Raw genomic sequence first — 15,660 nt, 5'->3', positions numbered from 1 at the left:
CCCTTTATTGGCAAAACCATAGACTACTTTCACCCACTTTCACCCATTTTATCAAACTCATTAACTCTTTTTGCAAAACTCTGAACACATTGCGCATTCTGATGCACTTCTTAATTATAGTGATAACCAAATAAGGCGGAAGTTGAACACAATTAAAGCACAGTTGTCTCCATTTGAACACTACCACTCAAAATTGATAACACTTCTGTCTAATGATGTGACAACCAATATACATGTAAGTCAGTTCAGAGTTGACAGAGACGCAGGGAACAAGTGCCTGTTACAGTAGAGGTGGGGTACAAGGAAGAGGAGGGTGCAGGTATAGGAGGAAGAGAATGAAGAGAAAGACAAAGAGTCCCGAGAGTTGCAATACTGTAAATGATGAAATTTGGGCAACAATCATTCACCATGTTATGGTTCATGGAATGCCAATGAGAGAAGCAGGACTTCATGGTCCAACCCAACATCAGCAGTATCTCTGTGGCTTCAATAATCCAAAGATTCAGATTACAGAACAGGAATAGCATAGATGTCCATTATCATACAGTACAGCAATCACTGAACGTCCAATGTTACTGCACACTTACTACCTTTTGAGCTCAACTCTGAGAGAGTGAAAGAGCTGAGTTATCAGTATGTCCAAGTAAGTGTAAATTCAGACACAACACAATATTAGAGTATTGCATACTTACAGTACTATCAGAGTCTGTGGCATCACAGTACAAATCATATTCAGTACAGTATTGGCCTGTCTTTCTGTTCACGTACAAAACTATTGATTTATATCTTCATAGAGGGTATGAGTAGAGAGTGATATAAGCCCTTATTCTTTATTTTCATTGTGATATTTTGTTTTCAAATTAGAATGAATAAACATTCCTCCTGGAGCCATACACCCAGCCCTGAAAACTGTGTCTTCCATTGTTTGGTGTATTGTCTTATCGCTGCTCTGCAGGAGTCTAATTTTGCCTGATGTGTTCAATGATTTGAGACCATTAGTTAGTTTTGAGCAAAGTTAAAAGTGTTTTGAGGTGATTGTTCAGTTTTGCAACAAGATTGAAGGGTTTCGAGAATGTAGTTTGAGAAATGAGTTTTGTGTTCACAGTTTTGAGAAAAAGGTAAAGAGTTCTGAAAAAGGTGTTCTAGCAATTGTGAAAAACTGTAACTAACTGGGTAATATTCAAGCGCTGAATGGTGTTACACTGACACCAAAATATGGTTTTTGCTTTCATTATGTTTCTTTAGGTGATACATGGGGCATCTTTTTGAGCAATGTTGTAGGGCAACCAAATAACTGTCTTAAGTGTGATGGTAAGTGCAAGTGTAATAAGTGTGAGTGAGCAAGTAACCATGTGGTTGAGTGAGAAGGGTGGTGTGAGCAACACACACGTTACTCATACTGCACTGGATCATCTTCCTGAATCTCAATACTCTGATTGAAGTCTGGGCCAGCCAGAGGCTTCAATGTTTTCATCTCATCACAAGTATTGGTTTAACAAAAAATATTTTACAGAATTAAACTACATAAACACACATCTACTGTATAAAATACACAGCCATTTTCTTCATCCCAATAAAAAATAGTATTTGAAATAAGCATCATAAATAGTCCCCATCCCTGTCTACATCTATACTTGCATGCTTCATATGGCACCTCTAAATGGTTCTCTAAACCATTATGAAGAGCTAATTGAAGGAATCCCTCAGGGTTCTTTAAAGCCTACATGGTTCTACATAGCACCCCAAGAACTTTTGTGTGTGAGTGTATAAAATATCCAAAAGGACATGATGTTGTTTCCCCTTACAGCCACTAGAGTGCAGCAGAGAATGGGAATGGACGTCCACCTCAGATTTCACACAAATGTAAACAAATGTGAGCTTGACAACAGAAATTAAAACTCAAATGTAACATTTTCATATAAAACAAAAACAATCTTTTATAACTATGAGTAAAAATGTTGTCCCTTATTTTTTCTAGTCTGTCAGCCAATATCATCGAATACTCAACCCAAAGTTTTAACCATTGAAATACGTATTTTAATCAAAACAGTATGCACATAAAGCCTTGCTTTACTATTGTTTGGGTAGATTTAACTAATCCCTACAATTCTGTAGCATAGCGGGTTCATCACGATCCTGGCTTCAGACACACAGATCATTCAGACCCCTTATGACAAGATATTAGTGCTTGTACAGTATGTTGTACATTGACTACTGCAAGACGTTTAAAAGAACTTGAAGCAGTTTTCAGTCTTATTATTTTATTTACACGAGTAAGATAAAAGACAAGCAAACCAAAAATCCTTACTGTTCTGATGTGGAGGATCTTTTTTTATCATTAAACAATAACACATATCTATATAATGAATATTCTTATTACTCAAACAGTACACCAGTTCCTTTATAAAAGATCGATCCACATCCACTGGCAGATCTACATTTTTAATAAAGCTTTCAGTTTCTGAAAAACCCCAACACCCTAAGTGCATAGGAGTACAGTTGTATACAATTGTTTATAGAGTAATGTTTTTAAAATGAAATGTGCAAATAACTCTCTGAACTGTTCCATACCTTATACGTTTACTTCTATGTCTACTTAACTGCACATTATGTAGGCAGGTATCCACGTTTAATGAATGAAAGAGACATATAAACCAAAAGTAATTGATTACAAAAACAAAAAAAAAACACATACAGAAAACAGATTTGTAGAAGGCACATTGTGTGCTGGCCAGCAGACCGCTAGTCTAAGGCCAGTTCCACTGCTCGCCCGAAAGCGCGGGATCCGAGGTAGCCAGGGCCCAGAGGTGAGGCTCCCTGTGGCTTTGGAACTATCTCCACATCAGCCCTGTAGTCTCGAACGCGGAAAGGCCTCATTGCGCATTCATGATGTGGGTCATTCTGATTCTTTTTTATTTATTTATTCATTTTTTTTACCAAAAAAAAAAAAAAAAAAAAAAAACAAGAATTATTTGATACCTGAACAGATATGGAAGAGCAAGCCAGTGTCTCTTACAAACCTTTGTGGGATTGTTTCAGTGAGCAGAGGTGGTCCTTGGCCACAAATTATTGATTCCCAAATGCTGATTCCAAATTTCTTTTCTATCAAATATTTACTGACAAAAGCCCCCAAATGTCTACACCTTCTGATTCTCCAGTCAACATCATAATATTCACTAATCTTTAAAATCAAAACCAAATAACTACATTACATCCCACGTACACACAGGAGCTGTTAAATACATCTCTGCATGCCAGATGCAACCGCATGCAGGACTAAACCAATCTTCCGAATGAAAGGTATGCCAAATAAAGGCAAACAACTACACTCGTTTTCCCATTCTGAGAGTCGATCCAGAGCTGTTATCAGCATTGAATTGGAGTCCTACTGATGCATGACCATCAGTCTCTCTTAGACATCTGCCTTTCCATAAGGTCAGCATCAATGACTCTCTTCATCAATGACCCTTTTATGGTAAAGTAGGAGAAAATTCATGTCCGAATCACGTGAATTGTTTTCTTGCTGTAGTTTAAGGCAATCCTAGTCTGAGCATTCAGAAAAAGCAGCTCAGAGAAGAGACATTCGCCCCAGAGAGAAGCATGGGCACAGGGGACTGGACAAAACCAGCTGCACCAACATCAGAAACCAAGTGGGCCTGTGGGCCTTTCCTCCTAGTTTGCAACCCACAAAGGCAAGGTTACAGGGCTTTTTAACTTAATTATACATAGTATAGTCTTATTCCCAAAACGGCCTACAGAATGCATCACCATGAGGTCTTATTAACAGACAGGGCCCTGGAACACGTCGAACAGGTGAACAGTGAGAGGTTGAAGGAGGAAAAAAGACAAACTGAGAGAAAGAATGTGTGTGATAGAGAGAGCAAGACAGAAAGAGGGATGGGGGGGGGGGGGCTTTACAATCCTGATCTGTTTGCTTTGGTTTTGGCAAAAACGGTGCTCCTTAACCCTCCTGGCCAAAGTCCTCTGTGAACTTCTTCAGCTTTTCCAGATCCTGCTCGTTTACTGTGGGCTTTGTGTTGGACAGGGACCTCAGCATGTCCGGCTGCAGACAACAGGAGCACATTTTAACACCCGGTTGGCTTTAACCGTACGTTACATAATCATGTCTTTCTTAGCAACAATAACATATACATAGGTGTGGTCTATACAGTTTCTAACCACAACACGTTTGATATTTTTATCACTGTATTACATTTATTCATAGGGCTGGCACTTTTATCCAAAGCGACTTACAGCAATAGAATAACAGTTAAGCTACAAAGCTACCATTCAAGCTAGAGTATTGATCATATTAGTGTACCTGGCCCCACCTTTTATAGTCACAGCAGCAAGCAACAGATGAAAGTCAGGACGCACTGTATGTGCTCTAGAACTCACCATGGAAACGATCGGCTCCAGCAGCTTCTCCCCTGGCACGTCCATCCAGGTCATCTCTACGGCTTGCGGGTCACCAGGGGAGCATGGGGTCAGGAGGTCATCAATAAGCACGTTGGGATTGTCCCTTGAAGGCCCCCGTACCTTCAGAAAGACAGCAATTCAATACACCTGAAAACCTTCATTTTCAACACATTGTATCATATATGAATGGATATAGGCGCAAGCATATTACAGAGCACAGGGTGCCCTGGCTCAATGTCAAAGTCTCACTCTTCTGCAAAATGGTTCAAACTCAAGAGAACCCCAGTGGTCTCCCAGGTACCTACCCGTTTGAAGTGTGTGGCTGACTGGACCTTCCGCACCGGCTGCATGAGGGCATCCCGCACGATGATGCTGATGTCGGCACCCGAGTAGCCGTCCGTCTTCTTGCCCAGCCCGGAAAAGTCGCCTTCGGTGAGACTGGTGGCCGTGGTGCCCAGGTGCAGCTTGAACATGAAGGAGCGCGCGTGCTCCTCGGGCAGGGGGATGTAGATCCTCTTCTCAAAGCTGAAACCAACCAAGGGAAAGCGGGACTCAATAACAACAACAATAATAATAATGTCGCACAAAGACTGTGACACACTACTACAACATTTGTGGTTACTGTTTTACTGCTTTGTGTGTCAAATCCATCAGTATTCTAAGTCACCGAGACAATGATTGATTTCTCAATGCATCGAAAAATAATCACTTTCTATCAGAAAGTAGAAACAAAAATATAACGGGCTTTTAGGTTGATCAGGCTTGATTGAGGTTGATCATATGCATAAATACCTACAAGTATTGAAGAGGTTTGAGTGCTATCTGACCTTTGAACTCACAGAGTTCATTTGAGCTACACATTAAGATCTCCACGGTACACCCCCAGTAGAACTCATTGACTGACATGAACGTTAGGATCCCAGTTCTGGTTTGAGATTATGAAGTATCCTAGTTTTGTTTGTGCATGAAAACATCAAATGCCAATTTCAGAACCCCAGATAAGGAATCCAGAATACTCCGACAGAAACTGGGATACTGTTCCATGTATATACCTTATCCCAATGTGCACGACTGTGCTAACAGAACTTCATTTCTGGTAACCAGGATACTAGCATTCATCATGTACAGGGATATAAATAAGCAGGTTCATGTAAACACCATTTCCAGAGTATGATCAAAATCAAGATAAGCCTCTAACTGGGTCACTGAAGAGCATGTAAACACAGTCGTTCAGAAGCTCCACTCCCACTTAAGAGAAAAGCACCTAAGCAGTCAGTCCCCTGAAGGAAAGCAGAAAATCCGGTCTTTCCTTTCATTATTTCAGATATCAGTGAGATCATCTGACAGCCGCTCGGAAAACAGTTCAGGGGGCTCATGAAAATGTATGGCTGCTCTGGGCAGACTACGCAGTCTGCGGAGGAATGACGGACTGACTAACACTGCTGCCTGGCCGGGGTCATTAGTGGAAGGGAAGGCCTTCATTCAAAGCTAATTGCATTCATTGTTAAGTGACATTATAGTGGGGGGAGCACCGCTCTGAATTATCATACACAACATACAAGCACCCAGCACTGGATGAAGCTGATAGTTGGGGGAGGGGGACACGGTATCAAAGTGGTGTCCGGGGCATATGCAAAAAATGCAGGAATAGCACCGCTTTACTACAAAGTTAAGACACAGGACAACGCTGGTGACACCCTGATCTAAGATGCAAACGCATCCAAATCACTACGCAAATACAGCGATCACTGGTTTCCTGTTGTAGCGTCCAGTCGGCTTTATATGGGAAGAGACACATGAGCTATAAGGGGAACAGGAACCAAGACGGACAGACGAGCACTGCATTTCCTCTACTAACTACGGTAGCTGGAGTGTATCAAAAATGATTTGAATACAAATTACAGACATCCAGTCAGATGTCATCAAAACAATCATGTCATCATTATCACATTAATGTCAGAGAACACCAACTCGTGCCTGCATGTGACTGCAAACACATCGTTTGAAACACATATGCATGATGCAAAGCCTGAACAACTCTCAATCTGCCTTGATGAAGGACTCCTCAGAGTCTTACCGTCTCCTGATGGCCGAGTCCAGAGTCCAGGGGATGTTGGTGGCTCCCAGCACAAGGATTCCCTCATTGTCATTCCCGACTCCTGCACACACAACATCCCATTTCAGCTCATCAGACCACACACTTCATGAGCACATACATTAACTACCTGTACACATCGACACACATACACTCACACACTCACACACTCACACACACACACTAATAAAAGTTGGATTTGGAGTCACACAAACAAACGAACAAACAAACAAACAACTCGTCTGAGTCCCTGGTCCTCACCCTGCATCTGGACCAGGAACTCAGTCTTAATCCTGCGGGCCGCCTCGCTCTCATTCTCACTCCTGGAGCCGCACAGCGAGTCGATCTCGTCGATGAAGATGATGGAGGGCTTGTGCTCCCGGGCCATACTGAACAGGCTCTTCACCAACCTGCACGCAAACAGGGGGGAGAAAGGGGACATTGGGCATTATTGCTGGTCTCAAGCAATTAATTCAGGCTGGAGGAACCAAAAGCACTGCCAATACGGAATAAGAAAGAAAACTCCAGATAATCTTGTTCCAGGAGCTAAAAGTATTGCTGCACTATTTCTGGCACCACGTGTGAGCTAACCGCCGGTGGATGGTCATTTTATGTAAGCCTCATGGCTATTGCAAAGTAGGGAGCTTGTGCAGGCTTACGTTAGCATTCAGAGAAGGAAACAGACTGGACTGAAAAAGATACAGATCAGCTGTTGATGAGCCGGTAATAAGAGGTATGTGCTGGGCTCTGTAATTGCTATATAATGGTGCATGGGTTGTATTCAGCAAAAAACAACGCAGCAATCTTCAGAGATCTGTTTCATCATTTCAATCACAGATTTTCACAAACAAATGTCAGAAGCTTTGGCCAATGAGATAGACTAGATTGATAAACCACTCACTTTTCGCTCTCCCCTAGCCACTTGGACACCAGGTCTGAGGAGGAGATGGAGAAGAACGTGGAGTTGTTGGCCTCCGTAGCCACAGCTTTGGCCAGGTATGACTTCCCTGTGCCAGGGGGACCAAACAGAAGGATGCCCCTCCATGGAGTTCTTTTTCCTGTTGAGAAACGGGAAGAGGACGCCTTACATCAGATGAGAAAGCTTTGTTTGGTATAAACCACATGGCCCATAACAATGGCTACTGTGACACTGCTTAAGTCCAGAGCCATAGAAAGAGAGAGTTGGGTCTCTCTGATGTCGCTGCCACGCGTTCAAAAGTAAAAAAAAAACCTGTGCTGAATGGCTGAATCGCAAGAGGGTGGGATGTATTTCCGGATGCTGGAGAGTGTGATCAATTAACTCACTGACTGCTGACCAAGAGATTGGCTGTTAATAGTTCCAAAAGTCCCATAAGCCGGAAACTGGCATGGGAAAGCGCTGACATTTTTTTTCTCCACGGCCTCTTACGGGAGTGCCGCCACTCTGTTTTATCTACCGCTCTGCTCCAGTCAAACCTAACCAGGTGCCGTAATCAAATCAAACTAAGTGGTGCAAAGTTTATACAGCTGTAGGCTATTACATTTTCAAGTATGCACTCTGTACAACAGAGGGGAGAAAAAACTGACACTTGTGTTTATGACACTTTTGCCCAAAGCCACTTACAGTTTAAGAGCAGTAACTAAAAAGAATAGCTTCAAATAAAGTTGAAAAGCCTAATTAAGTCTATCAATGATAGTCAAAATGACATCAATAGGGCTCGGGCACACGCCTTGCATTCTAGGAATATAGCCGCCATCTTGGTAGCGCACCAAACGTAATATCCATTCATTCAGATGCAGAAGACAAGAAGCAGAAATAGAATATTAGCGATTCTTTTCCTCTTGCGATCATGGGTTGCGCTGTTACACCCCACTACACAGCAACATACGACCAAGAAGGCAAAAACTAAGTAACAGGAACACACTAACAAGCGGGAGTAAATCCATAGTAATCCATAGTAAACTAAGGAGTGAGGCTGCCAATATGGCTGTGCCCGCAAGGTTTTCACGTCATGATCCCGAGCCTTATTTCAATAATAATAACAATATCAAATAACACCAATGAAAATAATAATAACATCAAGAAATACATTTTTTGGCACGGGGAGAATTGATCAGTTCTCTCTCTCCCTTTTTTTTAAATTCTCAACATTTCAAAGAACCAATTTTAGTTCACCTATTTAATGACATATCTGTGAAAGATAAGATAATCTGTCATTAAGTGGTAAACCTCCTAACAGAAGAGCCCTAAGCTCAGAGCCATTGGGCTATTCTCTGAAGAGGATTACTACTTCCCCAGTTCATTTATTTGGCGCAATTAATAAACAATGTACTTAGAAAACCCCTTGGGAATACCCAGCAAATACAAACAATGATCCGTGTGCGGCTCAGGTGTGAGTGGCCACAGGAGCAGTGCATGTGCACAGGGAGGGACTCTGGGCAGGACACTGAAGGGAGAGGCTGGACTTGTTTACCTGGTAAGCGCCACAGTAGCTAACTTCCACCTGTGCAGCCAACTTCACTTTAACAAAACAACTTCACTTTTAACTACATGACTTCACATATGGAACTACAATGGACATATTTTCATAACATAACTAAATCCACTTTTTTTTTTTTTTTACTCTATTTTGATATCTAACATCAGTCATTTGTATTAATTTGTATTGATTTGTAGTGCCACTATCCCCATCCCGTCTGCATTGACATAAATCAAACAGTTATTAGCTTCTCTACCTGTGAAGAGGTGAGGGAATTTGATTGGCAAAATGACCGCTTCCTTCAGGGCCTCTTTTGCTCCTTCTAGTCCAGCCACATCATTCCACTTGACATTTGGCTTCTCCATGACAATGGCACCTGTGTGAGAAACCAAAACTTAGACTATTCTCCATTACATTAAATCTGAGCGCAGACCTTCCCGGAGCACAAATATGGCATCTTTCTCCACCAAAACATTAACCTTGCATACTAATACAGAACAAACATCTAGTCAAATATAGAATTCTGCAACCTGTTCTCCACAGCACATGTTGTACCTTCATGGTTATTGAGGTGTGGCTGTTCTGAACCCAGGGCAATTGTACTGTATATATACCCATCTGTCTAATAACAGAGGTAGACTACATTTCATACCAAAATATATATTTTTGCTTTAATTAAATGTAGGCATAGTTCATCCCAGCAAAAAAAGACATAAGTGGACATCAGAATTATAAACATGTAACCTCTCCTGTTAATTTCAACACATTCAATGAAGACTAATGGCCAATAACCTACGAGAGACCTGAAAGACCTGTAGCTACATTGGTCTAATGTAAATCTAATTAGATAGCTGAGAAATGCCACACCAAGCTGTCAGCACCATAGCTGTAAAGACATGTGAATGTGGGCAGTCAGTGACTTACCCTGCAGCTGGTTTTGAAATTTCTTCTTCTCCGGGTCCTCACCTCCTTCATCACTGTCATTGCTAAAGCATTACAATAAACCATAGTGAGTAATCACATCCAGCTTTGGCACATAACTCAGTCACGGAACACAGCAAGGCCTGAATTTGATACATTAATGCTACTTTCAGCACCTTTACAAGGAACCGTTTTGGTAAGAATACACAAACCCCTCCAATAATATCAAGAATACAAACATAGCCAACCAGCCAAAGTGGACACACACACACACACAGACACACAGACAGACAGACAGACAGACAGACAGACAGACAGACAGACAGACAGACAGAGACATACATACATACATACATACATACATACGTACACACACCCTCTCTCTCTCTCTTTCTCTCTCACCCTTTGTCCTCCGACTGAGATTCTTTCACTGGCTTGGCTGGGGCTTTCTCTTTCTTCTTGAGATACTCTTTCAGTTTCTCCGCTCTGTCCAGGTACTCAGCGCACTTTGCCCTGATGCTCTGTTTGGCTTTATCTCCCTGAGCCTCATCTGAAGAAAGGATCACAATCACAATAACAGCCCACAGAAATAATGGCAGCACCTTTTTCTGACGACATGTCAAAATGAAGACAAAGTCTGGTCACAGCTAGGCAACTGTCACAACGAATAAAGGGAAATGAAAACATTTCACTTAAGATGTAAAGGAGAGAATATAGGAAATGACAACATACAAAGGTCCATACAGACTTACATTTGACCACATGCAGGAAGTACTGAACTGCATGCTGGTAGAGACGCAAAGCCTCCTCATAATTCTGGGCCTTGTCCTCCTGAGCTGCTTTGCTGGCCAGATCTATTGCTTTCTGGAAACAACAAGTACAGGTAAAGCATTACAAACGGTGGCTAGCTGCAAACATTTTGTTCTGGGAAAACTCTCTCAGTGTAGTCACTTTAATTCCAGTAGAGCAGTTATCATATTGTCTTCACAAACAGTTGTAAGCATAGAACAGGAGGTTATCTGACTAGGTATAATAAATCTGCTCAGTCCAAAATCTGCTAGAAACTGAAAGAAGTTCACTATTCCAAGATAGGTCTGGTTGGTAGGAGAGATGTCAATTATGTCAACAGTGACAAATCACTTTGCTCTGATGCATAAACAGTAAACATTTTCCGTTGAGAGGAAGTATCTAAATCTGTCATGTTTACTAGCAATGTAAGGATGATTAATGTTTAATTACTGATCTCTTAGGGAGAGATTTCTCTTGAAGTAGGCCTAACTCGTTATTGGCTAACGTTAGCTGCCTATTTAGAAGTTCACTACGTATGTCATCCATTTCACCAGAACTCGTCTTACACTTATGCAGATACATTACAGGCATCTAGAAGTATTGACAAAGACAGCAATTATGTAGAACCGAGGACAAATTGACTGTGTAGGCCGTGTTAAGTTACGTTCGCAGATTAACCAGTCAAACGTCAACTAGCTAGCTAACAGTCTTAGCTTTGACACGATATGTAGCCCAATTTCTCTTAAATCCTATCATTATGAGTTGAAAACGTAACCGGTTAACTGTTATAAGTAGTTTGACCGACCAGTGACCAAACGTGCTATGCAAGTGTCATTTGCATTGACTACAAATTGAGTCTGCTAGTAGAGTTAGCTGTCAATAGCTTCTAGCTAGCTAATCACTTAGGACAGCTAATGACTAGCATGTTGGTTGCCAAAATAGCTGGTACTTGACTTTGGCTGGCTATACAGCGCAATTAACATGACACATTTATCATGTTCTTCTATCTCAAACTTTGCATCATTCTTTAATAAGAGTTAAATAACCAAATAACTTCAGCCAAGTTAGTCGCCGCCTCCCTGACAAACTAGCTAATAAGCTATCTTTCTAGCTAGCACTTCTATGCTATCTTACAACTTACCTGTAAATTATTGTTGGCAGCCATGAGGGCTGATTACTGAAGAAAACTTACAATATTGAAGTCAATATGATAGTCACTACTTGAAAATGCACTTTTATCAACGAGTCCGTCCGAGGACAGCCCAATCCAACGCTAAGTGTATGTTTTTAAGTTTCTTCTGAAGTCGTTGGGTTGGATAACAGTGCAGTGAAAACTTCCGCATTAAAATGTCGAATGTCACTTCCGCCTGCAGTGTTCATGTGAGACAAATGGTGACGTCACGAACAAACCATACTACATTCTTTTAGCAAAGACTTTGCTTCCAGGCATTGTTTAAATAAGTATAGGCTAAAAGATCTATAGAATCCGTGCAGTGTCATACTGGTCACTGTTGGTTATGCCCCTTAAAAATCAGAAGTGAATGAAGGGTCCCCAGACCCGAGATTTGAGAAGCAGTGTTTTGTGTTTTTGGATTACTGTGTTTTTGTGTTTTAACACAAACAGGATCTCTCACCAAGGTCATCTTATGACTCAAAACAAGTAGCCTAAAAACAGAAAAGGTATGCATGCAGTAAAACAATCAATTCATCTATCGGACATGACTCTATTCTATTCCTATCTATCAGATATCAAACAGAAATTCAAGGCCTATCTGAGCAAATCGTCACGGTTTAGAAGATAACAGAGCTCAATGCTGAAAAGAATAAACAATGGCAACATTATCCATGTCATGGGTAAAACATGGCTTAAATGTAGCCGTTTGGTTAGATTGATAATTGAGCATAGTATCTACCCAATTAATTTAATTTCAATAATTGTCAACCTCATAATTATACAATATTTAGATGATCCGACCCTGTCCCGCACGGTACGTTTCACAACTTCTTGTGCAGGTCATGGTTAACTCCTAACCGGCCCACTGTGATGCAGTGTTAGCTTGCCTACCTGTGTAGTGAGATCAATACAGGTTATTGAGAATGCAACGGTGCATCTGGTATTTAATCAGCCAAAGAGGATACAATCATTAGCTTCTCTTCATCGGCTTAAATGCAAAGCCCCACTCTGGCCTGGACACTGACTGGATCTGCCCCTTTCTATCTGAATTCTGTGATAGCAGCCCCCTTCACCAATGTAGGCCTATTCTTCTTCTGAGCCTCGGCAGCCTTCCATTAATACTAAAACGTCACAGTCATTTAGTGTATGTGTCTGTGATTCCTTTTTAGTGGAATGAGTGAATGAATTCTAGCAATAGTTTGGAGATTTTCACGAATCATTTAAAATCTCACCTGTTCACCTTGCATCTATTTAACTGATTAACTGACTCTGTCTCAGAGTCATGGTTTGTATGTTTAAGGTTATTGCCATCATGACAATTATTATGAAAGTTATTGTTATTGCATACAGTACGTTGCTTTGATCAAAAGTGTCATAAACATAAAAATAGTTGCATGATACAGCATATAACACTACTATTGCTGTGAAGACCTGTTTGTTATCTAGACATTCTTGGAGTTCCTCCACTCTATCCAGATACTGCTTGCACTTGTCTCTTATCTTCTGGTTACCCTCTTTACCCTGTGGCTCACCTGCAGAGAGAGAAACACAGATGGATAGGTAGGCAGTGTCTGTGTGTGTGTGTGTGTGTGTGTGTGTGTGTGTGTGTGTGTGTGTGTGTGTGTGTGTGTGTATACAGTATAAGTGTGAGAGTGTGTGAGAGAGGCAGAAAATGTGGAATACTGCATATTTTACAGTGAGTATATTAGATGGTAAATAAATGATGACTTACGTTTCACTATATGCAGTAAATACCGCACTGCATGCTGGTAAGATTTAATAGCCTCTTCAAAGTTCCCTGCCTCATCCTCCTGGGAGGCCTTGTTTGCCACAGCTATGGCTTTCTTAAATAAGAGTTGTTTTGATATAACAATATTAATACAATACTCTTGTAAATATATATTTAGTAATGTAGTAGCCCATTATTACAGCTTATCTGGTGATAAGAACACCTAATAAATGCAGGGCCCAAAAGCATGACCATATTGAGAGTAATTATTGGTCAAATTAAAACAAATATGCTTTTGTCAAGCATCATGATTTGTATCTAAATAATGTTGTCCGTCTTTACCAACTTAACCTACAGTGCAAGTAGAACAGAGGTGGACGAAGAACACAATTCCTTTACTTAAATGAAAGTATAGATACATTATGTCAAATATTACTCCAATACAAGTGAAAGTTAAAAATACTTAAGTAGGCCTATTCAGAAGTACAAGTATTTTTCCTTTTTAATGTATTGAAATGTAAAGTTTATTTGGTCATGTGTATCCTTTGGTCTGTAGGACTTGAAGAGACCTTTAGTTCCTTATCCAACAAAAACTTCTTACCTATTTTCATAACTTTGCAACTGTTCAAATGGATGCAATAATCTAATAACTCAATTATGAATAGATTATTTATCATTTAATAATGTGGGCTAAAGATCTAGCTATGGTGAAGGTCAGGTGATTTGGTTTGGTTATTTCATTTCGATTTTGCAATGATCATAGAGGACAGCCTGGTTGACACCAGACCACCTCTCAAATTCTCAGTTGCTAACAGGTTTGTCTTGATTCTCCTAGGCTACATGGAGGATGTTCTGATGAATAATCTGCGGTCATCATTACCATAGCCAATTCAGCGAATTTCAAATTGAACTATTGAAAAATTAAGATAGTCTATCACATTATTGCATTTAAATAATCAAATAGGGTTTAAAAGTAACAAATACTTAATGCATATTTCAAATGTAAGTCTAGTGGAGTGAAAAATACAATAATTGTCCTTTAAATGCAGTGGAGTAAAAGTCACAAGTTTCCAAAACATATCAATACTCAAGTGAAGTGCAGATAGGCCTACTCAAAAATCATACTTAAGTACAGTAATTAAGTAGCCTAGGCCTAAATGAAGTAGTTACTGCACCTCTGAAGTAGAAAGCTTCAGAGGATAGGTTAAGCTACTAATTTCATTAACATTTCATATTTGTACAAAATCACTAAAGACTTTTCAGGGTAAGAAAATTAAAAACTCAGCATAAGCAAATAGGCTACTAAAGGCCCTTACTGGCAAAGCATCCAGTTCAAGTCTACAGGTGATCACAAATGCTTATCGGATTACATTGTTCACTGTAGTTTGATTAATATCCTGATCTGATCAGATGGTAGCGAATGTTATTAGCACTCCACAGACGACCACAACACGTCTAGCTACCCTACGAACAAGTTGCCGTCTGTTGTAATAGTAAAGTTTTTCTAATATACTTCTATTACCCTACCTGTAAACTTGTTGGCTCCATAGGCTGGCAGTTTGTGTTCTAGCAGTCTACTCCAAACGCATAGGCTACGTAAGTCTAGCCATGAGATTCTGTTTCATTTGAGTGTTGCCCTCATTCTTGCCTATCACGTTCAGAACCATCAGGAAGTGCAACTAGTATACGCCTCTTGCTAGCAGTCGTGAATGTAGGCTAGGTGAGTGAGTCATACCTTGACTCTGCTCTTCTATGCAGTGGGCTTACGTACATAGGCTAGGCCTACTGTAAACCAAGTTCCAGTAACATAGATTTTGGTGTTACTTAAAGATTGTTGAAAAATGTTGCCTAGATGAAATGTTTCATAATTTGATGGGTATCGCTTTGACACACTACTTGAGCCCGTCCCAAAAATGACATCATCCGAATTCACTCCCTCACCACCGCCCTTGTCTACGGGCACAAGTTAGGCCTGAGTGCAGTTCCAAATTTGACGCTGTTTAGGATTATATCGGTAAGCATACTTTGACTTTCGCCGCTCTATACTGTAGCCACTCCCACTGTCACACAGCAC

At 40.7% G+C, this 15,660-nt stretch overlaps 1 protein-coding gene across 2 annotated transcripts; it reads right to left on the bottom strand.

Moving 5' to 3' along the window:
* Positions 1–2,223: 2,223 nt before the first annotated feature.
* vps4b (vacuolar protein sorting 4 homolog B) lies at positions 2,224–15,251 on the bottom strand. Of its 2 annotated transcripts, XM_062518476.1 has the most exons (13): positions 15,114–15,251; positions 13,590–13,701; positions 13,289–13,389; positions 10,647–10,758; positions 10,297–10,444; positions 9,898–9,959; positions 9,230–9,349; positions 7,416–7,572; positions 6,776–6,924; positions 6,497–6,578; positions 4,725–4,944; positions 4,399–4,539; positions 2,224–4,063 (listed from the first exon to the last, which is right to left on the bottom strand). In XM_062518476.1, the coding sequence occupies exons 1-13, from the start codon at positions 15,132–15,134 to the stop codon at positions 3,962–3,964; spliced, it is 1,527 nt and encodes a 508-aa protein (XP_062374460.1). In that variant the 5' UTR covers positions 15,135–15,251; the 3' UTR covers positions 2,224–3,961. The 2 variants fall into 2 exon arrangements, with proteins under 2 accessions (XP_062374460.1, XP_062374466.1); XM_062518482.1 differs by lacking the exons at positions 13,289–13,389; positions 13,590–13,701; positions 15,114–15,251 and adding an exon at positions 11,825–12,050 and having other exon boundaries at positions 2,225–4,063.
* Between the last annotated feature and the right edge of the window lie 409 nt (positions 15,252–15,660).

This window comes from Sardina pilchardus, chromosome 2, assembly GCF_963854185.1.
Source record: "Sardina pilchardus chromosome 2, fSarPil1.1, whole genome shotgun sequence".
NCBI classification, from domain to species: Eukaryota; Metazoa; Chordata; class Actinopteri; order Clupeiformes; family Clupeidae; genus Sardina; species Sardina pilchardus.
Note: the sequence above shows the minus strand (reverse complement) of the source record. Positions and strands in the feature narration are given on the sequence as shown.